Source organism: Mercenaria mercenaria, chromosome 7 (assembly GCF_021730395.1).
Source record: "Mercenaria mercenaria strain notata chromosome 7, MADL_Memer_1, whole genome shotgun sequence".
Lineage (NCBI taxonomy): Eukaryota > Metazoa > Mollusca > Bivalvia > Venerida > Veneridae > Mercenaria > Mercenaria mercenaria.
The window spans coordinates 84,372,006-84,398,099 of NC_069367.1; the positions used below are offsets into that span (position 1 = coordinate 84,372,006).

A 26,094-nucleotide genomic window follows, 5' to 3' on the forward strand; every position below is an offset into this window, starting at 1 on the left:
GCAGAGGATACGGACATTATGCAACATACTGCTATAATACAGGCTCTGTGAAAATACAAACAAAACCACAAGTAAGTCAACTTAAAAACTTTATGAAGCCTCATCAAGTTTTCATTTCAGGACAAAACAAGTCATCACAAGAAGAGCGAGTAGACATTTTAAAATCAGCAATGTGCTCTCTCATGCCCTTCTACAACATAGACAATGCAGAATTAGCAAATATGGGACCAAAAAACTCTTAACTTAATGAAACAACATAGTGCACCAAAGGATATATTCATAAACAGACAAAAGGAAATCAACACACAAATTGATCAACTTACACAGGAAAATAAAAAACTCATAGACTCTGTGAAAACCCTTGAAATCATGTATTTGGCTGCAAAAGAAGACATGGAAAACCTTTTATCAAAACAGTGCAGTAACATATTAGATGTTGTGGAAAGAGGAAATGGACCCTCAGAATACAGACAGAGGAAGTTCTACTGCAATACCTGTGGAAGCAGTGTCTTTCATAGTCTTTGTGAAGCCAGTCGGGTCAAATGCTCACGAAAGGACATTTTGCAGTATTCTGTCGAAGACTGGAAATAAGGTCATAGAGTAGGCCAGGATAAAAGTACTATATGAATACAAATACAAATTTTAATTAGTGTGATAATTGTTAAATATGACTGAACTTAAAGTTAAAACACAAGTACAAAATTTCTAAAGCAAAGGAGACAGATTTTAAAATAAATAAATATAAATAATTTCCCGTTGGTGTGTTGTGTTCCATGCTGAATCAAGACTTAGTGACACTCCATTAAACAACCATACCCCAGCATTGTAATACATGTATATGAAGTATATAGGAATATTAAAACTTCAAAAATTATGAGATCATATTTCCTTGACTATTTAATTATAATTACCTGATGACCCCAAGCAATTAGGGGTCACTTGACTGTGACCTTGACCTTCTGACCTACTTCCTTGTTTTTTAAAATACAGCCTTGAAATTTGGATGACATGTACAGTTTTGCACACGGATCTTAAAACTGACTTTCAGTGACCATGAATGTGACCTACTGAACTACTTTCTAATATTTTAGCATCAGTTTGCCATTATAAACGTGTGGCTCATGTTACTCAGGTGAGCGATTCAGGGTCATCATGACCCTCTTGTTTTGTTTTTGAAGCTTTAGCAAAGAAATATGTTCAAGCAAGCAACTAGACTCAGGCGAGCACCATATGGCCATCATGGCCCTCTTGTTAAGGTATTTTGGGCTTATGTGTTTTACAAAAAGCTCTTGTTTGTTCATAAGTATTGTCCACATTTATCTCAGAGATCCTGTCATATATATTGTTTTGCAGGAGCTGAAATGACAGATTTGAATGAACTAATAGATGCTGTAGAAAGAGAAAGGTGCCAGCAGGAAACTGTTTCCAAGGATATCTCCAGTCAAACAGGAGCTGCTGGGTGTTCTCAGACCTCAAAACATGGAAAGAATGTTCCAACTTCATGTAAATATTGGGAATATGTCCTCATTTCCTTAACTTATATTTTACAGTTAAATCAGCCGTATCTAATTTGAATTTCTCTTTGGTTTGTGATACCTTAAATCTTATTTTTAGCTCACCTGTCACAAAGTGACAAGGTGAGCTTTTGTGATCGTGCGGTGTCCGTCGTCCGTCCGTGCGTCCGTAAACTTTTGCTTGTGACCACTCTAGAGGTCACATTTTTTGTGGGATCTTTATGAAAGTTGGTCAGAATGTTCATCTTGATGATATCTAGGTCAAGTTCGAAACTGGGTCACGTCCCTTCAAAAACTAGGTCAGCAGGTCTAAAAATAGAAAAACCTTGTGACCTCTCTAGAGGCCATATATTTCACAAGATCTTCATGAAAATTGGTCAGAATGTTCATCTTGATGATATCTAGGTCAAGTTCGAAACTGGGTCACGTGCCATCAAAAACTAGGTCAGTAGGTCTAAAAATAGAAAAACCTTGTGACCTCTCTAGAGGCCATATATTTCACAAGATCTTCATGAAAATTGGTCAGAACGTTCACCTTGGTGATATCTAGGTCAAGTTCGAAACTGGGTCACGTCCCTTCAAAAACTAGGTCAGCAGGTCTAAAAATAGAAAAACCTTGTGACCTCTCTAGAGGCCATATATTTCACAAGATCTTCATGAAAATTGGTCAGAATGTTCATCTTGATGATATCTAGGTCAAGTTCGAAACTGAGTCACTTGCCTTCAAAAACTAGGTCAGTAGGTCAAATAATAGAAAAACCTTGTGACCTCTCTAGAGGCCATATTTTTTATGGGATCTGTATGAAAGTTGGTCTGAATGTTCATCTTGATGATATCTAGGTCAATTTCGAAACTGGGTCACGTGCGTTCAAAAACTAGGTCAGTAGGTCTAAAAATAGAAAAACCTTGTGACCTCTCTAGAGGCCATATATTTCATGAGATCTTCATGAAAATTGGTCAGAGTGTTCACCTTGATGATATCTAGTTCAAGTTCGAAAGTGGGTCACGTGCCTTCAAAAACTAGGTCAGTAGGTCAAATAATAGAAAAACCATGTGACCTCTCTAGAGGCCATATTTTTCATGGGATCTATATAAAAGTTGGTCTGAATGTTCATCTTGATGATATCTAGGTCAGGTTCGAAAATGGTTCACGTGCCTTCAAAACCTAGGTCAGTAGGTCAAATAATAGAAAAACCTTATGACCTCTCTAAAGGCCATATTTTTCGTGGGATCTGTATGAAAGTTGGTCTGAATGTTCATCTTGATGATATCTAGGTCAAGTTTGAAACAGGGTCATGTGCGGTCAAAAACTAGGTCAGTAGGTCTAAAAATAGAAAAACCTTGTGACCTCTCTAGAGGCCATACTTGTGAATGGATCTCCATAAAAATTGGTCAGAATGTTCATCTTGATGATATCTAGGTCAAGTTTGAAAGTGGGTTACGTGCCCACAAAAAGTAGGTCAGTAGGTCAAATAATGAAAAAACCTTGTAACCTCTCTAGAGGCCATATTTTTCATGGGATCTGTATGAAAGTTGGTCTGAATGTTCATTTTGATGATATCTAGGTCAGGTTTGAAACTGGGTCAACTGCGATCAAAAACTAGGTCAGTAGGTCTTGAAATAGAAAAACCTTGTGACCTCTCTAGAGGCCATACCCTTGAATGGATCTTCATGAAAATTGGTCAGAATGTTCACCTTGATGATATCTAGGTCATGTTTGAAAGTGGGTCATGTGCCGAAAAAACTAGGTCAGTAGGTCAGATAATAAAAAAACCTTGTGACCTCTCTAGAGGCCATACTTTTCATGGGATCTGTATGAAAGTTGGTCTGAGTGTTCATCTTGATGATATCTAGGTCAAGTTTGAAATTGGGTCAACTGCGGTCAAAAACTAGGTCAGTAGGTCTAAAATTATGAAATCTTTTGACCTCTCTAGAGGCCATATTTTTCAATGGATCTTTATAAAAATTGATCTGAATGTTCACCTTGATGATATCTAGGTCAGTTTAGAAACTGGGTCACGTGCAGTCAAAAACTAGGCCAGTAGGTATAAAAATAGAAAAACCTTGTGACCTCTCTAGAGGCCATATTTTTCATGAAATCTTCATGAAAATTAGTGAGAATGTTCACCTTGATGATATCTAGGTAAAGGTCAAAACAGGGTCATGTACCTTCGAAAACTAGGTCAATAGATCAAATAATAGAAAAACCTGGTGACCTCTCTAGAGACCATATTTTTCAATGGATCTTCATGAAAATTGGTCAGCATTTTTATCTTGATAATATCTAGGTCAAGTTCAAAACTGGGTCACATGAGCTCAAAAACTAGGTCACTATGTCAAATAATAGAAAAAACGACGTCATACTCAAAACTGGGTCATGTGGGAAGAGGTGAGCGATTCAGGACCATCATGGTCCTCTTGTTTGATACACCTGTCTGAAAAAGCGGGGCATATTTATAATTATGTGAACACCCGCGGCGGGTGGACGGTCGGCGTCCGAAAGTCTGAAGTCTAACAGTTCTCATCCGATCTTCACCAAACTTGCTAACAATGTTTGTGGGCATAATATCTCTGCCAAGTTCAATAACCAGCCAAATTGCCCTGGGCACTATTGGATTATGGCCCTTGTTTTACTCGAAATCTGCGAATTTATCCTTGTCCGCCCTCTATGTCGAACAGTTTTCATCCGATCTTCACCAGACTTGGATTATGGCCCTTGAATTACTCGAAATCTTTTTATGATAGGTAACTAAATATTTAGACGGGCGTATTTTGTGACAGTCTGGCACTCTTGTTTAAAAGAGTCTTTACCCTTGATTTATAATCTTTATGAGTAGTGTGTGAATATGAATTTGACAGGTCCTTGTTAAATATTCAGACTGTTCTTAGGTGACAATGGTGGGGTAATTGTTTATTTTCAGGTGCTTCTTCAATAGAAGACGAATATCAGCAGTTGAAGGATCAAAGACTATGTAAGATCTGTATGGAGCTGGACATTGAGATCACCTTCACACCATGTGGACATTTCATTTCATGTGAACCATGTGGAAAACCACTAAAGCAATGTCCTGTATGCAGACAGAGTGTAAAATCTTACCTGAAAACTTACATGTCATAAATCTCGACACTTTCAATAAAATACGTTTTTTGTATATTCAAAAAAATGTTTTTGAAGAATCTTTGAAAGTTCTATATTTTAAAAATCTTCAGTCTGCAAGTATGTTGAAGCCAGCATTGCAGCGTAGGAAGGGCAGCTGAAGATTACCCACCCAGGGGCTCCCCTGTTTAGTTCTCAAGTGTTTATAAATTATTAGAAACATTTTCTATGAAAAGTACAATGTACTAAGCTTACATTTTTAGCTTGACTATATGAAGTATGGAGAGCTGTCCTACTCGACCTGGCATCGACGTCCTTCCGCGTCCTCACTTGGGTTGAAGTTTTGATGCACTTTCACTTTATCTCTGTAATTACTTGATGAATTTGTTTCAAACTTAAAATAGTTATTCCTCATCATCACCCACATCATATGGTATAAGGACCATAACTCTCAGACCAATATTTCATGAATTATCTCCCCTTTTTACTTAGAATTTCAGGTTAAAGTTTTGATGCACTTTCACTCTTATCTCAGTTATTACTAAATGGATTTGATTCAAACTTAAAATAGTTATTCAACATTATCGCTCACATCATATGACACAAGGGCCATAACTCTTGCATCAATATTTCATGAATTATTCCCCTTTTTACTTAGAATTTCAGGTTAAAGTTTTGATGCACTTTCAATCTGTCTCAGTTAATACTAAATAGATTTGATTCAAACTTAAAATAGTTGTTCCACCTTAACAGCCACATCATATGACTCAAGGTCCATAACTCTGGTACCAATATTTCATGAATTATGCCCCCTTTTACTTAGAATTTCAGGTTAAAATTTTGATGCACTTCTTTCACTTTATAAGCCCACCATCATCAGATGGTGGGCTATTCAAATCACTCTACGTCCGTGGTCTGTCGTTCTTCCGTCCGTTAACAATTTCTCGTTATCGCTTCTCCTCAGAAACTACCATGGGGAATTTTGACTAAACTTTGTCACAATGATGTATTGGTACCCTAGTTGTGTCCCCCTAAAAATCAGACTGGTTCAACAATTTTTAGTGAGTTATGGCCCTTTATTTATTTCTATAATTTACATAGCTTTATATAAGGGAAAAACTTTGAAAATCTTCTCCTCCAAAAGCACAGAGCCTAGGGCTTTGATATTTGGTATGAAGCATCATCTAGTGGTCCTGTACCAAGATGATTCAAATTATTTCCCTGGGGTCTAATATGGCCCCGCCCCGGGGGTCACATGGTTTATATAGACTTATATAGGGAAAAACTTTGAAAAACCTCTTGTTCAGATCCACAGGGCCTAGGGCTTTGATATTTTGTATGTGACATTATCTAGTGGTCTTCTATTGAGATTGTTCAAATTATCCCCCTAGGGTCAAATATGGCCCCGCCCTGGGGGTCACATGGTTTACATAGATTTATATAGGGAAAAACTTTGAAAATCTTCTTGTCCAAACCACAAAGCCTAGGGCTTTGGCATTTGTAATGTAGCATCATCTAGTGGTTCTCTACCAAGTTTGTTCAAATTTTCCCCCTAGGGTCAAATATGGCCCCGCCCTGGGTGTCACATGGTTCATATAGACTTATATAGGGAAAAGCTTTTAAAATTTTCTCGTCAATAACCTACAACATTCAAATTTGGACCACATGTATAGTTTTGAGTGGCAAGATGAACCTTGACATGAGTTGACCTTGATTTTGACCTAGTGACCTACTTTCACATTTCTGTAGCTACAGCCTTCAAATTTGGACCACATGCATAGTTTTGTGTACCGAAACAAACTTTGACCTTTACATTGACCTAGTGACATACTTTCACATTTTTGAAGGTACAGGCTTTAAATTTGGACCACATGCATAGTTCTGTATTCCCAAATAAAATTTGACCTTGATTTTGACCTAGTGACCTACTTTCACATTTCTCGAGCTACAGCCTTCAAATTTGGAACACTTGCATAGTTTTGTGTACCGAAATGAACTTTGACCTTAAGATTGACCTAGTGACCTACTTTCACATTTCTGTAGCTACAGGCTTCAAATTTAGACCACATGCATAGGATTGTGTACCAAAACAAACTATGACCTTGACATTGACCTAGTGACCTACTTTCACATTTTTCAAGGTACAGGCTTTAAATTTGGACCACATGCATAGATTTGTGTTTTGAAGTGTAATATGACCTTGATTTTGACCTAGTGACCTACTTTCACATTTCTCAAGCTACAGCCTTCAAATTTGGACCACTTGCATAGTTTTGTGTACCGAAATAAACTTTGACCTTAAGATTGACCTAGTGACCTACTTTCAAATTTCTCAAACTACAGCCTTCAAACTTGATGCACATGCATAGTTTTGTGTACAAAGAACTTTGTCCTTGAAATTGATCTAGTGACCTACTTTCACATTTCTCAAGCTACAGCTTTCGAATTTGGACCACATGCACAGTGTTGTGTACGGAAATGAAATTTGACCTTGAGCTAGTCAATAAGTCTTGAAATTTGGAACACTCAAAAATGGCAGATTGGTGGGCGCCAAGATCACTCTGTGATCTCTTGTCTCAGTTATTACTAAATGGATTTGATTTTAACTTGAAATAGTTATTCAACATCATCAGTCACATCATATGACACAAGGTTCGTAACTCTTGCACCAATATTTCATGATTCATTCCCCCCCCCCCCCCCCCCCCCTTGTTTACTTAGAATTTCAGGTTTAAGTTGTGATGCACTCTTTTACTCTATCTCAGTTATTACTATACGAATTTGATTCAAACTTAAAATAGTTGTTCTGCCTTATCACCCACATCATATGACACAAGGTGTAAAAAACACTCTTGCACCAATATTTCATGAATTATCCCCCTTTTTGCTTAGAATTATACTTATTTAATGTTCTTTATTTCTCTTATTACTTAATACTTTTGACACGGACTCAAGCTATTGTCCAATATCTTCATTCTTACTGGAGTCATTAAACACGGTAGTGACAGCTCCAACTCTCAGATGTGCCCAGTTTCACCATCCAGCATTGAAATAGTCGAGCGCGCTGTCTCCTGTGACAGCTCTTGTTAAAGTGTACCAGTTAGAATGAATGTCCTCAATGCCTAGTTACCAGTTTTTATGCTGACAAAGTAGCAGAGATTTTTCAAAGTGTGAATGGTGTGCTTTTAAGAATGTTTGATCTTTAAATAATATAATAAATTATGCAAATAACTTACTAAGTTAAACTGTTAAAGAATTTAGTTTGTGAAACATCTGATAAAATATTTCAATGCTGTTTAAAAAGAATGAAAGACATGTTTGATAATTATTCATTATTGCCAAATTTTCACTGTTGAAGATGTGCCCGCTTTTTTTAGCTCACCTGACACAAAGTGACAAGGTGAGCTTTTGTGATCGCGTGGTGTCCGTCGTCCGCCAGTGCGTGCGTGCGTCCGTAAACTTTTGCTTGTGACCACTCTAGAGGTCACATTTTTCATGGGATCTTTATGAAAGTTGGTCAGAATGTTCATCTTGATGATATCTAGGTCAAGTTCGAAACTGGGTCACGTGCCATCAAAAACTAGGTCAGTAGGTCTAAAAATAGAAAAACCTTGTGACCTCTCTAGAGGCCATATATTTAAAAGATCTTCATGAAAATTGGTCAGAATGTTCTCCTTGATGATATCTAGGTCAAGTTCGAAACTGGGTCACGTGCCTTCAAAAACTAGGTCAGTAGGTCTAAAAATAGAAAAACCTTGTGACCTCTCTAGAGGCCATATATTTCACAAGATCTTCATGAAAATTGGTCAGAACGTTCACCTTGATGATATCTAGGTCAAGTTTGAAACTGGGTCACGTGCCGTCAAAAACTAGGTCAGTAGGTCAAATAATAGAAAAACCTTGTGACCTCTCTGAAGGCCATATTTTTCATGGGATCTGTATGAAAATTGGTCTGAATGTTCATCTTGATGATATCTAGGTCAATTTCGAAACAGGGTCATGTGCGGTCAAAAACTAGGTCAGTAGGTCTAAAAATAGAAAAACCTTGTGACCTCTCTAGAGGCCATACTTGTGAATGGATCTCCATAAAAATTGGTCAGAATGTTCACCTTGATGATATCTAGGTCAGATTTGAAACTAGGTCACGTGCCTTAAAAAACTAGGTCAGTAGGTCAAATTATAAAAAAACCTTGTGACCTCTCTAGAGGCCATACTTTTCATGGGATCTGTATGAAAGTTGGTCTGAATGTTCATCTTGATGATATCTAGGTCAAGTTTGAAACTGGGTCAGCTGCGGACAAAAACTAAGTCAGTAGGTCTAAAATTATTAAAATCTTTTGACCTCTCTAGAGGCCATATTTTTCATGAGATCTTCATGAAAATTAGTGAGAATGTTCACCTTGATGATATCTAGGTAAAGTTCAAAACAGAATCACGTACCTTCGAAAACTAGGTCAATAGGTCAAATAATAGAAAAACCTTGTGACCTCTCTAGAGACCATATTTTTCAATGAATCTTCATGAAAATTGGTCAGAATTTTTATCTTGATAATATCTAGGTCAAGTTCAAAACTGGGTCACATGAGCTCAAAAACTAGGTCACTATGTCAAATAATAGAAAAAACGACGTCATACTTAAAACTGGGTCATGTGGGAAGAGGTGAGCGATTCAGGACCATCATGGTCATCTTGTTTTATTCATATAATTGGAACGCAGATATATTTTCTCAGAAAAAAAGGAAATAATTATGTTCTTCAGTTCATTACGTTTTATGCGATTGGACAATTTTGTAAAACATAGATCTATTAAAAAACATATTTCTACAATTTTTAAGTAACTCTGCTACTAAGCTTGTCCTCTTTGTTGGATAGAGAAAGCATACATAGGCCAAAACCCATAACTCTGATAAGCATTTTGCCAGAATTATGGCCCATTTGGTACTTCAAGAATTTGATTTTCTTGGTTAAAATTTTTGTTTAGGTTCACTTATTCCTAAAAACTATCAGAGCTACAGATTTTGAAACTTTGCACACTTTTTATCATTATTAGATGAATAGGTAGACCAAGAACCATAGCTCTAACATGCATTTTGTAGGAATTATGGCCCTTTTATACTTAGAAAGTTTTAATTTCTTGGTTAAAATTTTTATTTTAGTCCACTTTACTTGAATACTATAAGAACACTGGCTTTGAAACTTTGCAGACTTGTTCATCATTAGTTGAGTATGTAGGCCAAGAGCCATAAGTCTTATATGCATTTTATCAGAATTATGGCCCCTTATGTTCTTACAAAATTTTAATTCCTTTTTAATTAGGTCCACTTTTCTTGAATTCTCTAAGAGCTATAGCTTTGAAACTTTGTAGACATGTTTATTAGCCCACCATCATCAGATGGTCGGCTATTCAAATCACTCTGCGTCCGTGGTCAGACAGTCTGTCTGGGCAACTGAAATGAAAGAGAGGGCCATCTAACAGTAAAGAGAACAATAGATTCAATCCGTTAACAATAGATTAAAGGGTCAGGGCCCCCTATTCAAACAAAAGAAATTAACAAAAGAAACGGCCCTCTCTTTCATTTCGGTCGGACGTGCGTCCGTCCGTTTACAATTTCTCGTTATCGCATCTCCTCAGAAACTACTGGGGAGATTTTGACCAAACTTTGTCAGAATAATGTATTGGTACCCTAGTTGTGTCCCCCTGAAAATCAGACTGATTTAACAATTTTTGAGTGAGTTATGGCCCTTTGTTTATTTTTATAATTTACATATAGATTTGTATAGGGAAAAACTTTGAAAATCTTCTTGTCCAAAACCACATAGCCTAGGGCTTTGATATTTAGTATGTAGCATCATCTAGTGGTCTTTTACTAAGATTGTTCAAATTATTCCCCTATGGTCAAATATGGCCCCGCCCTGGGGGTCACATGGTTTACATAGACTTGTATAGGGAAAAACTTTGAAAATCTTCTTGTCCAAACCACAAAGCCTAGGGCTTTGATATTTGTAATGTAGCAACATCTAGTGATTCTCTACCAAGTTTGTTCAAATTATCCCCCTAGGGTCAAATATGGCCCCGCCCTGGGTGTCACATGGTTCATATAGACTTATATAGGGAAAAGTTTTTAAAATCTTCTTGCCAATAACCTACAACATTCAAATTTGGACCACATGTATAGTTTTGAGTGGCAAGATGAACCTTGACATGAGTTGACCTTGATTTTGACCTACTTTCACATTACTGTAGCTACAGCCTTCAAATTTGGACCACATGCATAGTTTTGTGCACCAAAAAAAAACTTTGACCTTGACATTGACCTAGAGACCTACTGTCACATTTTTGAAGGTACAGGCTTGAAATTTGGACCACATACATAGTTCTGTGTTCAGAAATGAAAAGGGGGGGAGGTCCCAGTTAGGTGTCTGCGCAAAATGTTTTTTGATTTTCTTTATATTTTATGACAATATACCTACATGTATAAAGTTTCATTCACAAGTGTTACTGTTATCAGTTTTGACTTACTTTTATAGAAATTCACATTTAAAGTGGGTGAGGTAATTTGACATGTAACCAGCCAGGAACACAATCTATGCCGCTTTTTTAAAAATGGTTCAAACTTTTTACCTGGAACTTTCGTGATAAAATAACTATGCAATGGACATTTACACAACATTTTAAATTGTCTTGAATACTTTTTTCAACACAGAACCACAAAGTGGCCTAATCAAAATTTACTGATTTTCAATGGACGAACTTCACCAAAAATCTAAAACATATTTTATTAGTGGAGATATTCAGGTGTTATTTTCAGCAGATATTGTAAGCTAAATAAACATTAAAATGACAATTTATCAGTACACTCTAATTAATATTGGAAGAGTGGTACACTCTCAAACTAGGGAAAAGTGGGTGGGGTAAATAAACATGCGAAGCTAAACATTCGAAGCAACACAGCTATAGGAATAAGAACTTTGCAGTTCAAGAAATGGCCTCAGATTATCTGCTACTATCTTAATTATGCCCCTATGAGTGGTGGAGGCACATGGATTTGGTCTTGTCTGAGCGTCAGTCCGTCGCCCGAAGTTCTTGACGCACCTAGCTCAAAAAGTATTTGATATAAATTGATAAAATAGTCTTTGTCATGATATGTACTTGCGTACCTTCTATTTTTTGTCTGGCTCTGTCCCTTATTTCCAGAGTTATGGCCCCTGACATAGCCAAAAACACATATTTTCACCTTGTGACACGCCTAGCTCAGAAAGTATTTGATATAGATTGATGAAACCTTGCATGAATCTTAACCATGATATGAACTTGCGCATCATTTATTTTTCTACGGTCTCTACACCCTTTTTCCAGAGTTTTGGCCCCTGAAATAGTCAAAAATGCACATTTTCACGTTGTGATGTGGATAGCGCAAAAGTATTTCATATAAATTGATGAAACCTTGCATGAATCATTCTCCTGATATGAACTTGAGCATCTCCTACTTTTCCCCTGACTCCGCCCCCTATTTCTAGAGTTATGGTCCCTGAAATAGTCATAATGCACATTTTCACCATGTGCGCCTAGCTCAGAAAGTATTTCATATAAATTGATGAAACCATGCATGAGTCTTTATCATGATATGAACTTGTGCACCTCCTATTTGTCGTCTGACTCTGTCCCCTATTTCTGGAGTTATGGCCCCTGAAATGGTTCAAAATGCACATTTTCACCTAATGACGTGCCTAGCTCAGAAAGTTTGATGTAAATTCATGAAGCACTGCATGAGTCTTGATTATGATGTGACCTTGCACACTTGGCATTCTTCTTGAGAACCTTAGCGCTTATTACAGAGTTATGGCCCTTGAAATAGCCAAAATAGTGGATGTTTTGTTTGTGATGCTCATAGCTCAAGAGGTATATGGCCTAGAATAATGAACCCTTTGTATAAAATGTTTGTTGAGGCTATATCCCCTAAAACCTGCAAACATGAATCATTGAATTATTGCCCCTTATTTGTGACAAATGTACCAGTGGGGACACACTATGTGTCCTACAGACACATTCTAGTTTTATTATGCCCCCCTTCGAAGAAGGAGGGGTATATTGTTTTGCAGATGTCGGTCGGAATGTAGACCAATCCGTTTCCGGATGATAACTCAAGAACGCTTGGGCCTAGGATCATGAAAGTTGATAGGGAGGTTGGTCATCACCAGCAGATGACCCCTATTGATTTTGAGGTCTGTATGTCAAAGGTCAAGGTCACAGTGACCCTGAATAGTTAACCGGTTTCCGGATGATAACTCAAGAACACTTGGGCCTAGGATCATGAAAGTTGATGGGGAGGTTGGTCATGACCAGCAGATGACCCCTATTGATTTTGAGGTCAGTATATTAAAGGTCAAGGTCACAGTGACCCTGAACAGTGAAGCGGTTTCCGGATGATAACTCAAGAACGCTTAGGCCTAGGGTCATGAAAATTGATAGGGAGGTTGGTCATGACCAGCAGATGACCCCTATTGATTTTGAGTTCAGTATGTCAAAGGTCAAGGTCACAGTGACCAGGAACAGTAAAATGGTTTCAGGGCAATAAATTAAGAACGCTTGGGCCTAGTGTCAGGAAAATCGATAGTTAGGTTAGCCATGACCAGCAGATGACCCCTATTGATTTTGAGGTCATTAGGTAAAAGGTCAATGTCACATCGGCCAGGAACAGTTAAACGGTTTCTGATCTTCTTGTCCAAAACCATAGGGCCTAGGGCTTTGATATTTGGTATGTAGCAAAATCTAGTGGTCCACTACCAAAATTGTTCAGATTATTTCCCTGGGGTCAAATATGGCCCCACCCTGGGGGTCACATGGTTTATATAGACTTATATAGGAAAATTTTTTGAAAAACCTCTTGTCCATAACCACAGGGCCTAGGGCTTTGATATTTTGTATATGACATCATCTAGTAGTCCTCTACTAAGGTTGTTCAAATTATTCCCCTAGGGTTCCGCCCTGGGGGTCACATGGCTCCGCCCATGGTTCACATAGACTTATATAGGGAAAAACTTTGAAAATCTTCTTGTCCAAACCACAAAGACTATGGCTTATATATTTTGTAATGTAGCATCATCTAGTGGTTCTTAACCAAGTTTGTTCAAATTATCCCTCTAGGGTCAAATATGGCCCCGTCCCAGGGGCCACATGGTTCATATAGACTTATATAGGGAAAAACTTAGAATCTTCATGTCCATAACTTACATCATTCAGATTTGGACCACATGTATAGTTTTGAGTGGCAAGATGAACCTTGACATGAGTTGACCTTGATCTTGACCTAGTGACCTACTTTCACATTTTGTAGCTACAGCCTTGAAATTTGGACCACATGCATAGGTTTGTGTGCTGAAACAAACTTTCACCTTGTTATTGACCTAGTGACCTACTTTCACATTTTTGAAGGTACAGGCTTCAAATTAAGACCACATGCATAGGTTTTTGTTCCAAAATAATATTTGACCTTGATTTTGACCTAGTGACCTACTTTCACATTTCTCAAGCTACAGCCTTCAAATTTGAACCGCAAGCATAGTTTTTGTGTACTGAAATGAACCTTGATCTTGAGATTGACCTAGTGACCTACTTTCACATTTCTGAAGGTACAGGCTTCAAATTCGGACCACTTGCATAGTTTTGTGTTCCGAAATAAAATTTGACCTTGATTTTGACCTAGTGACCTACTTTCACATTTCTCAAGATGCAGCCTTCAAATTTGAACCACATGCATACTTTTGTGTACCGAAATGAACTTTGATCTTGAAATTGACCTAGTGACCTACTTTCACATTTCTGAAGCTATAGGCTTCAAATTTGGACCGCATGCATATTTTTGTGTTCTGAATTGAAATTTGACATTGATTTTTACCTATTACCTACTTTCACATTTCTCAAGCTACAGCCTCCAAATTTGAAGCACATGCATAGTTCTGTCTACCGAAATGAACTTTGACCTTGACATTGATCTAGTGACCTACTTTCACATTTCTCAAACTACAGCTTTCAAATTTGGACCACATACACATTGTTTTGTACCGAAATGAAATTTGACCTTGATTTTGACCTTGAGCTAGTTTTGAAATTTGGAACCTTCAAAAATGGCTCAGTGGATGGTGCCAAGATCACTCTGTAATCTCTTGTTAGGTTAATAGGTTAAAGGTCAAGGTCAGATTAAACCAGAATGGTAGAACTTTTGTTTACAGTGAGCATATAATTTCTGTTCCTTGTGCAATTACTAAATGCATCAAGGGGGGCATTTTGTGTTCGACGAGCTCTTGTTAAATACAGCCTTGGGTGATACACTTTCTGGAACTTATAGTGGCTTATTGAGTGCAACTGGTATATGTCCCTACCTGGAACTAACAATACCTAGATTGCTGTATGTTCCTGCTTTGGAACAAGTGTAGATAATGTGTTTGTTCCTTCCTTGAACTTACTTGATGGGTTCCTTCTTAGAACTAACAGTGTCAAAGTACATTTAATGCAATTACATGTATAAGTATTTGTTCCTTCTATAACAAAAGTACTTGAAGATTTATGTTTCTGTCTAGAAATTAACGATCAATGTGTTATGTACATTCAGGTAAATGACCACTGACAGCAGTGCCTGTACTGTATTATATGCTGCTATTGACAAACCAGATAGAATATTAAAACTACCAGCACTAAGGCTACCTAAAAGAGACTGTCAAAGTTACCAGTTAGAAGACCTATATCCATGTATATTCTAAACTACATTGAAATAACAAATGCAGAAAATTTAATCTCAACTTTAACAATACCATTCCTAATAATATGCTGCCTCAGGCAAAACTTTTTGTTTGTTAAGTATCTTGAGCTTTCAGGGTTAATTTTGTTTGTCTACATTTCATGTTCAAGGTCTATGCTTTTTTCCATGACACACATGTATATTGTGGACAAATTTGTGTTTAAGTTTATCACCCATGGCTGTATTTAATACAATTAAGAGGGTAGTAGACAATCTGAGGCCATTTCTTAACAACTGCAGAATTTTTGTTCCAATAATAGTGTTGCTTCGAATGTTTATTTACCCCACCCACTTTTTCCCTGTTTGAGAATGTACCACCCTTCCAGTATTAAAAAGAGTGTACTGATATACTGTCATTTTAATGTTTATTTAGCTTACAATATCTGCTGAAAATAACACCTGAATAGCTCAACTAATAAAAAATGTTTTAGATTTTTGGTGAAGTTTGTCCATTGAAAATCAGTAAATTTGATCAGGCCACTTTGTGGCTCTGTGTTGAAAAGGTATTCAAGACAATTTAAAACGCAACATGTTGTGTAAATGTCCATTGCATAGTTATTTTATTATGAAAGTTCCAGGTAAAAAGTTTGAACCATTTTCAAAAAAAACAACGGAAATTGTGTTCCTGGCTGGTTACATGTCAAATTACCCCACCCACTTTAAATGTGAATTTCTTTAAAAGTAAGTCAAAACGGATAACAGTAACACTTGTGAATGAAACTTAATACATGTAGGTATATTGTCATAAAATATAAAGAAAATCAAAAAACATTTTGCGCAGACACTTAACTGGGACCCCCCCCCCCCCTTTGACCTAGTGGCCTACTTTCACATTTCTCAAGCCACAGCCTTCAAATTTGGACCACATGCATAGTTTTGTGTACCGAAAAAAATACTTTGGCCTTGACATTGACCTAGTGACCTATTTTCACATTTTTGAAGGTACAGGCTTCATATTTAGACCACAGGCATAGTTTGGTGTTCCGAAATGAAATTTGACCTTGATTTTGACCTAGTGACTATATTAACATTTCTGAAGCTACAGGCTTCAAATTTGGACCACATGCATATTTTTGTGTTCTGAATTGATTGACATTGATTTTTACCTAGTACCTACTTTCACATTTCTCGAGCTACAGCCTCCAAATTTGAAGCGCATGCATAGTTTTGTATACCGAAATGAACTTTGTCCTTGAAATTAATCTAGTGACCTACTTTCACATTTCTCAAGCTACAGCTTTCAAATTTGGACCACATGCATGGACCACATGCACAGTGTTGTGTACCAAAATGAAATTTGACCTTGATTTTGACCTTGAGCTAGTCTTGAAATTTGGAACATTCAAAAATGGCTCAATGTTGGGCGCCAAGATCACTCTGTGATCTCTTGTTATCATTATATTAGTGAGTAGGTCAAGAACCATAGCTCTCTCTTGCATTTTGTCAGAATTATGGGGAGAGTTTTTTTTTATTTTTTATTATTAAGTTCACTTTTTGTCGAGCCCGCTTGCGGTGAGCTCGATATAGTCGTCACTTGGCGGGTCGGTGTATGTGCGGACGCCCAATTTTGTCTGGACCTTGGACCAATCTTGTTTATATTTGGCATGAATGTTTACCTTAATGAGAAGAAGTGTCGTGTGCAAACCCCATTGTTCTATCTCAAAGGTCAAGGTCACAGTTGGAGGTCAAAGGTCAAATTGAAGTTGTCCGGACCATAACTTTGACATGCAAGGACCAATCTTGTTTATATTTGGCATGAATGTTTACCTCAGTAAGGAGGAGTGTCATGTGCAAATCCCATGTTCCTATCTCAAAGGTCAAGGTCACAGTTGGAGGTCATATTGAAGTTTGTCCGGAGCATTTCTTCTTCATGCATGGTGGGATTTTGATGTAACTTGGCATGAATATTCACCATTATGAGAGGGAGTGCCATGCTCAAGAACCAAGTCCCTAGGTCTAAGGTCAAGGTCACACTTGGAGGCCAAAGGTGCTGGCAGGCTCAGCATTCTGCCTGTGGGCATGCAGAATGTATTTCTAGTTTTGAATACTTACAGCTTTGAAACTTCAAACATTTATTGTCATCAGTTAAGATGAGCTAGAAGGTCAAGAACTATAGCTCTTTTCTTGCATATTGCCCAGCACTGGCACCCACAGGCGGTGCTCGTTTGATTTCCTAATTACTTATCAGGATTAAACTCTAAGGACCAGGTCTTTTTTCACAGTTCTAATTTATATAGGTCCTGCTGGAGATTTTCGCAATCATGCATGGTGTTTATAGTGAGATAAACTAACTACTGTATCATCGTATTAGAAAAAAGAAACAATAGTTGTTGTGAAACATGTAATTGTTGGAACTGTAAATTTGAATGACGGAAACCTTATATTACATGTTTGCCGAATTTTTGAGATTTAGATTGTTGTGTTTGTTATTAATAATGATTAATGATAATCTGTAAACTTAAATGTTTCAGTGTTACACCCATATTTGTAGGTCAGAATGAGATGTATATTTTATCAATAAATATATTAAGCTGCATTTATAGTTTTTCCTTTCTTTACATGATCTAATTCTCATGAAACTCCTATAAGATCACCTGGGTTAACCTTTACCATGCTAAATTTCTAAAATGGACTGGTCTATCACTCACTTTGTGCAATACCATTTATTATTCGAAGAGGTGTTCACGGAAAATTTTACTGACTGAAGAGCAAACGGTGTCTTATTATAGGAAGTATAAACAGAGCTATCTTGCATACCTTGCTGCTGGCACCCCCATGTTTTGGTGCACTTCCACTTTATCTCAGTTACTATTCCCCCAGATACAACTATATTGGATTCAAGCTTGTCCATCCATGTCTGGTGTGTCCTCTCATCTCTACTGCTTGGAAAATTTTCATTAAACTTGCTTCAGTCATAAAATTAAAAAAGCTCACCAAGACAACATGCAGAGTGCAAACCCCAGTCTCTAGGTCCAAGGTCAAGGTCACACTTACAGGTCAAAAGACAAATAGCTTAACTCTGTATGAGCTCCATAAAATCGAAACCAACTGGAAGATTTTCATACATTTTGTAGTATCAAATATTTATCTTGTCAAAAGGATATGCAGAGCACACAACCCAGGTCACTTGGTCCAAGGTAAAGGAGACACTTGGAGTCAAAGGTCAAGTAACGTCTTTACTTTGTGTTATAAACCACTTGGAAGATTTTCATAATTATTTTCATGTCAAAGGTCAAGGTCATGGTCATAGGTCGGAACCTTGGAAACGGTTTCTGCCAAATAACTTGAACCTTCAAACATGAAAACATGATTGTGTTTAGAAAAAAGATGACCCCATTTTGGGGGTCAATGTCAAGGTTACAGGCACCTAAACCTTCAAAACTTTTCCACCTAATAACTTGAGAACCAACTGACCTAGAACCTTCAAACTTTATATCATGATTTGGCTGATGAAGTAAATGACCCCTATATTCTTAGGTCAAAAGTCAAGGTCACAGGGACCTGAACATTAAAAAGAGTTTCCCCTCAATAATTTGAGAACCATTTGTCCAAGAATCTTCAAACTGTAAAGCACGATTAGGCTTATGAAGTAAATTAGTAAGTCAAAGGTCAAGGTCACGGGCTTGACCCTTAAAAACAGTTTCCATTCAATAAATTGAGATCGCCTTCATCCAGCATCTTCAACCTTCATTACATGATTGGGCTTATAAAGCTGATGACCCTTTTTGGGTGGTTAATAGGTCGAAGGTCAAGGTTATAGTGATCCCGGGTCTGAAAATGGGACGATCCATCATTTGGGTCATACGTGTTTTACAAACAGATCTAAATAACATTCTACATAATCATCATCCGTACCATACGGCACAAGGTCTGGTGCCAATATTTCATAAATTATGCCCCCTTGTTACTCACAATATCCAATTATTGTTTTTACACATTTTCATGACGAATGAATTCATTTCTATATGTTACTACCGAATGGATTTGATCTGAACTTTAAATAGTTTTCATTTATAATCATTGCCGTTACACGGCACAAAGTTCTTAACTCGGGCTGAAATATTCAAAATTATTTCACTTTAAATTTTAGGTTAATTTGTACGCACTTCCAATCTGCTGTGTCTCCTATTACTAAATCGATTTGATTCAAACTTTTTGTTTATATTACTTTTGCACTAAAGGTATTGATGATTCCAGTGATAGTTCTAGATGCCTCTGATATGCCCTATTTCACGATGGAGCATAGAAATAGTCGAGGGCACTGCCTTCTCTACCAGCTTTTGTTGCTGGCGTAATTTTCTCAAAACAATTTTTGTTTCATCAAACAAATGTACTGATCTGTCTGTCTCTTATTTTCTAGTTATTTCGTATACAGTTATCACAAACATTTGATACAGAAATAAAAGATTAAGATACAGGAATAGTATAGCGGCTTCTGTTATAATTAGTCAAATCAGCACAATGTTTAATGTTGGAGGCCGGGAAGCATTATTACCGGCATAGGCAGGTTCTTTGATAGGTCCACCGACCTTCCGTAAGCCAGCTGGATGGCTTTCTCACTTGAAAGAATTCTACAACTCGAGCAAAGTTTCATTTCAAACACACGGCGGCTGAAAGGCACGTGTTCAAAGCAACACGGCCACTTAGGCCTCTTGCAGGTCATCTTTAAAGCGCATATGTTTGCTCCATATTTTCTACACCCGAAGGAATCTCTACTTTATGGACGCAATACGGAGAACACATTTCAGGGATGTAGGTAGTGATCAGCCGATGACTTTATAATTCTGTGTCTGCTTTATAACACTGACTTGTTATGGTCTTTTCGTTCTATCCCAGCCGTCCAGCTGTCATTCGTTCTGGCCCCGGTTCTATCCTCGCCGTCCAGCTGACACGTAATATACTATTATTTTGCTTGAATATGTTCTATGCTTCCAGAGGATCTTCTTATAGACTTTATAACTACCATATCATTAGTTTTAAAGTGCCGTGTGGCGATCGTAAAAAATGCCTCCCCGTACATTAACTAACCCAATGAATTTTTAGGTTCTTTAGTGCTTTTGTTATGATGGAGTTCACTCACTCTTTGTAATAAAATTCCGCTTAAGCCGGTTCTATGGGACGTGAGAGGAAGTGCACGTTTAGTTAGACTCTTGTTGTAGCTTGGTTGCTTTTCTATCTTCTTACAGATTTTAGTGATGATGGATGGGCTATGTTTGGAACTTGGCAGGATAGAAAATATTCATATTTTGTGAATATACAGTCAATCTTGTGTTAAGAGACCACCCAAGGGACAGGCAAAAAGTGGTCTCTTAAGACAACGGTCTCTTAGGACAAAGTACGGAAATTGGGCAAAATAAATTGGACTTAAGTTTTCACGTGGTGTATGTAAGAGACACATTGGGTAAGGATGCAGATAAAATACATGTTATTCATATCAATTTAATAGTTTGAAATTCTCTTCATTTTATGCAAGTGTTTCATAATAAAGATTAACATATGCATGAAATATTTACATACATCAATAAAACTTTAAAATGTAAATGTAAAAGTTACCAGTTAGAAGACCTATATCCATGTATATTCTAAACTACATTGAAATAACAAATGCAGAAAATTTAATCTCAACTTTAACAATACCATTCCTAATAATATGCTGCCTCAGGCAAAACTTTTTGTTTGTTAAGTATCTTGAGCTTTCAGGGTTAATTTTGTTTGTCTACATTTCATGTTCAAGGTCTATGCTTTTTTCCATGACACACATGTATATTGTGGACAAATTTGTGTTTAAGTTTATCACCCATGGCTGTATTTAATACAATTAAGAGGGTAGTAGACAATCTGAGGCCATTTCTTAACAACTGCAGAATTTTTGTTCCAATAATAGTGTTGCTTCGAATGTTTATTTACCCCACCCACTTTTCCCTGTTTGAGAATGTACCACCCTTCCAGTATTAAAAAGAGTGTACTGATATACTGTCATTTTAATGTTTATTTAGCTTACAATATCTGCTGAAAATAACACCTGAATAGCTCAACTAATAAAAAATGTTTTAGATTTTTGGTGAAGTTTGTCCATTGAAAATCAGTAAATTTGATCAGGCCACTTTGTGGCTCTGTGTTGAAAAGGTATTCAAGACAATTTAAAACGCAACATGTTGTGTAAATGTCCATTGCATAGTTATTTTATTATGAAAGTTCCAGGTAAAAAGTTTGAACCATTTTCAAAAAAAACAACGGAAATTGTGTTCCTGGCTGGTTACATGTCAAATTACCCCACCCACTTTAAATGTGAATTTCTTTAAAAGTAAGTCAAAACGGATAACAGTAACACTTGTGAATGAAACTTAATACATGTAGGTATATTGTCATAAAATATAAAGAAAATCAAAAAACATTTTGCGCAGACACTTAACTGGGACCCCCCCCCCCCCTTTGACCTAGTGGCCTACTTTCACATTTCTCAAGCCACAGCCTTCAAATTTGGACCACATGCATAGTTTTGTGTACCGAAAAAAATACTTTGGCCTTGACATTGACCTAGTGACCTATTTTCACATTTTTGAAGGTACAGGCTTCATATTTAGACCACAGGCATAGTTTGGTGTTCCGAAATGAAATTTGACCTTGATTTTGACCTAGTGACTATATTAACATTTCTGAAGCTACAGGCTTCAAATTTGGACCACATGCATATTTTTGTGTTCTGAATTGATTGACATTGATTTTACCTAGTACCTACTTTCACATTTCTCGAGCTACAGCCTCCAAATTTGAAGCGCATGCATAGTTTTGTATACCGAAATGAACTTTGTCCTTGAAATTAATCTAGTGACCTACTTTCACATTTCTCAAGCTACAGCTTTCAAATTTGGACCACATGCATGGACCACATGCACAGTGTTGTGTACCAAAATGAAATTTGACCTTGATTTTGACCTTGAGCTAGTCTTGAAATTTGGAACATTCAAAATGGCTCAATGTTGGGCGCCAAGATCACTCTGTGATCTCTTGTTATCATTATATTAGTGAGTAGGTCAAGAACCATAGCTCTCTCTTGCATTTTATCAGAATTATGGGTTGCTTTTCTTTTTTATTAAGTTCACTTTTTGTCGAGCCCGCTTGCATTGAGCTCGATATAGTCGTCACTTGGCGGGTCGGTGTATGTGCGGACGCCCAATTTTGTCTGGACCTTGGACCAATCTTGTTTATATTTGGCATGAATGTTTACCTTAATGAGAAGAAGTGTCGTGTGCAAACCCCATTGTTCTATCTCAAAGGTCAAGGTCACAGTTGGAGGTCAAAGGTCAAATTGAAGTTTGTCCGGACCATAACTTTGACATGCAAGGACCAATCTTGTTTATATTTGGCATGAATGTTTACCTCAGTAAGGAGGAGTGTCATGTGCAAATCCCATGTTCCTATCTCAAAGGTCAAGGTCACAGTTGGAGGTCATATTGAAGTTTGTCCGGAGCATTTCTTCTTCATGCATGGTGGGATTTTGATGTAACTTGGCATGAATATTCACCATTATGAGAGGGAGTGCCATGCTCAAGAACCAAGTCCCTAGGTCTAAGGTCAAGGTCACACTTGGAGGCCAAAGGTGCTGGCAGGCTCAGCATTCTGCCTGTGGGCATGCAGAATGTATTTCTAGTTTTGAATACTTACAGCTTTGAAACTTCAAACATTTATTGTCATCAGTTAAGATGAGCTAGAAGGTCAAGAACTATAGCTCTTTTCTTGCATATTGCCCAGCACTGGCACCCACAGGCGGTGCTCGTTTGATTTCCTAATTACTTATCAGATTAAACTCTAAGGACCAGGTCTTTTTTTACAGTTCTAATTTATATAGGTCCTGCTGGAGATTTTCGCAATCATGCATGGTGTTTATAGTGAGATAAACTAACTACTGTATCATCGTATTAGAAAAAAGAAACAATAGTTGTTGTGAAACATGTAATTGTTGGAACTGTAAATTTGAATGACGGAAACCTTATATTACATGTTTGCCGAATTTTTGAGATTTAGATTGTTGTGTTTGTTATTAATAATGATTAATGATAATCTGTAAACTTAAATGTTTCAGTGTTACACCCATATTTGTAGGTCAGAATGAGATGTATATTTTATCAATAAATATATTAAGCTGCATTTATAGTTTTTCCTTTCTTTACATGATCTAATTCTCATGAAACTCCTATAAGATCACCTGGGTTAACCTTTACCATGCTAAATTTCTAAAATGGACTGGTCTATCACTCACTTTGTGCAATACCATTTATTATTCGAAGAGGTGTTCACGGAAAATTTTACTGACTGAAGAGCAAACGGTGTCTTATTATAGGAAGTATAAACAGAGCTATCTTGCATACCTTGCTGCTGGCACCCCCATGTTTTGGTGCACTTCCACTTTATCTCAGTTACTATTCCCCAGATACAACTATATTGGATTCAAGCTTGTCCATCCATGTCTGGTGTGTCCTCTCATCTCTACTGCTTGGAAAATTTTCATTAAACTTGCTTCAGTCATAAAATTAAAAAAAACTCACCAAGACAACATGCAGAGTGCAAACCCCAGTCTCTAGGTCCAAGGTCAAGGTCACACTTACAGGTCAAAAGACAAATAGCTTAACTCTGTATGAGCTCCATAAAATCGAAACCAACTGGAAGATTTTCATACATTTTGTAGTATCAAATATTTATCTTGTCAAAAGGATATGCAGAGCACACAACCCAGGTCACTTGGTCCAAGGTAAAGGAGACACTTGGAGTCAAAGGTCAAGTAACGTCTTTACTTTGTGTTATAAACCACTTGGAAGATTTTCATAATTATTTTCATGTCAAAGGTCAAGGTCATGGTCATAGGTCGGAACCTTGGAAACGGTTTCTGCCAAATAACTTGAACCTTCAAACATGAAAACATGATTGTGTTTAGAAAAAAGATGACCCCATTTTGGGGGTCAATGTCAAGGTTACAGGCACCTAAACCTTCAAAACTTTTCCACCTAATAACTGAGAACCAACTGACCTAGAACCTTCAAACTTTATATCATGATTTGGCTGATGAAGTAAATGACCCCTATATTCTTGGGTCAAAAGTAAAAGGTCACAGGGACCTGAACATTAAAAAGAGTTTCCCCTCAATAATTTGAGAACCATTTGTCCAAGAATCTTCAAACTGTAAAGCACGATTAGGCTTATGAAGTAAATTAGTAAGTCAAGGTCAAGGTCACGGGCTTGACCCTTAAAAACAGTTTCCATTCAATAAATTGAGATCGCCTTCATCCAGCATCTTCAACCTTCATTACATGATTGGGCTTATAAAGCTGATGACCCTTTTTGGGTGGTTAATAGGTCGAAGGTCAAGGTTATAGTGATCCCGGGTCTGAAAATGGGACGATCCATCATTTGGGTCATACGTGTTTTACAAACAGATCTAAATAACATTCTACATAATCATCATCCGTACCATACGGCACAAGGTCTGGTGCCAATATTTCATAAATTATGCCCCCTTGTTACTCACAATATCCAATTATTGTTTTTACACATTTTCATGACGAATGAATTCATTTCTATATGTTACTACCGAATGGATTTGATCTGAACTTTAAATAGTTTTCATTTATAATCATTGCCGTTACACGGCACAAAGTTCTTAACTCGGGCTGAAATATTCAAAATTATTTCACTTTAAATTTTAGGTTAATTTGTACGCACTTCCAATCTGCTGTGTCTCCTATTACTAAATCGATTTGATTCAAACTTTTTGTTTATATTACTTTTGCACTAAAGGTATTGATGATTCCAGTGATAGTTCTAGATGCCTCTGATATGCCCTATTTCACGATGGAGCATAGAAATAGTCGAGGGCACTGCCTTCTCTACCAGCTTTTGTTGCTGGCGTAATTTTCTCAAAACAATTTTTGTTTCATCAAACAAATGTACTGATCTGTCTGTCTCTTATTTTCTAGTTATTTCGTATACAGTTATCACAAAAAATTTGATACAGAAATAAAAGATTAAGATACAGGAATAGTATAGCGGCTTCTGTTATAATTAGTCAAATCAGCACAATGTTTAATGTTGGAGGCCGGGAAGCATTATTACCGGCATAGGCAGGTTCTTTGATAGGTCCACCGACCTTCCGTAAGCCAGCTGGATGGCTTTCTCACTTGAAAGAATTCTACAACTCGAGCAAAGTTTCATTTCAAACACACGGCGGCTGAAAGGCACGTGTTCAAAGCAACACGGCCACTTAGGCCTCTTGCAGGTCATCTTTAAAGCGCATATGTTTGCTCCATATTTTCTACACCCGAAGGAATCTCTACTTTATGGACGCAATACGGAGAACACATTTCAGGGATGTAGGTAGTGATCAGCCGATGACTTTATAATTCTGTGTCTGCTTTATAACACTGACTTGTTATGGTCTTTTCGTTCTATCCCAGCCGTCCAGCTGTCATTCGTTCTGGCCCCGGTTCTATCCTCGCCGTCCAGCTGACACGTAATATACTATTATTTTGCTTGAATATGTTCTATGCTTCCAGAGGATCTTCTTATAGACTTTATAACTACCATATCATTAGTTTTAAAGTGCCGTGTGGCGATCGTAAAAAATGCCTCCCCGTACATTAACTAACCCAATGAATTTTTAGGTTCTTTAGTGCTTTTGTTATGATGGAGTTCA

At 37.2% G+C, this 26,094-nt stretch overlaps 1 protein-coding gene across 1 annotated transcript in view; it reads left to right on the forward strand.

Moving 5' to 3' along the window:
• The window catches only part of LOC123555189 (uncharacterized), a 57,590-nt gene extending 50,302 nt beyond the window's left edge, over nucleotides 1-7,288 (forward strand). The window contains exons 10-11 of the mRNA XM_053548841.1: nucleotides 1,354-1,503; nucleotides 4,436-7,288. Of these exons, the coding sequence (XP_053404816.1) occupies nucleotides 1,354-1,503; nucleotides 4,436-4,632 (347 nt within the window). The 3' untranslated portion in view covers nucleotides 4,633-7,288. The remainder of the gene's footprint in view (nucleotides 1-1,353; nucleotides 1,504-4,435) is intronic.
• Nucleotides 7,289-26,094: the final 18,806 nt, after the last annotated feature.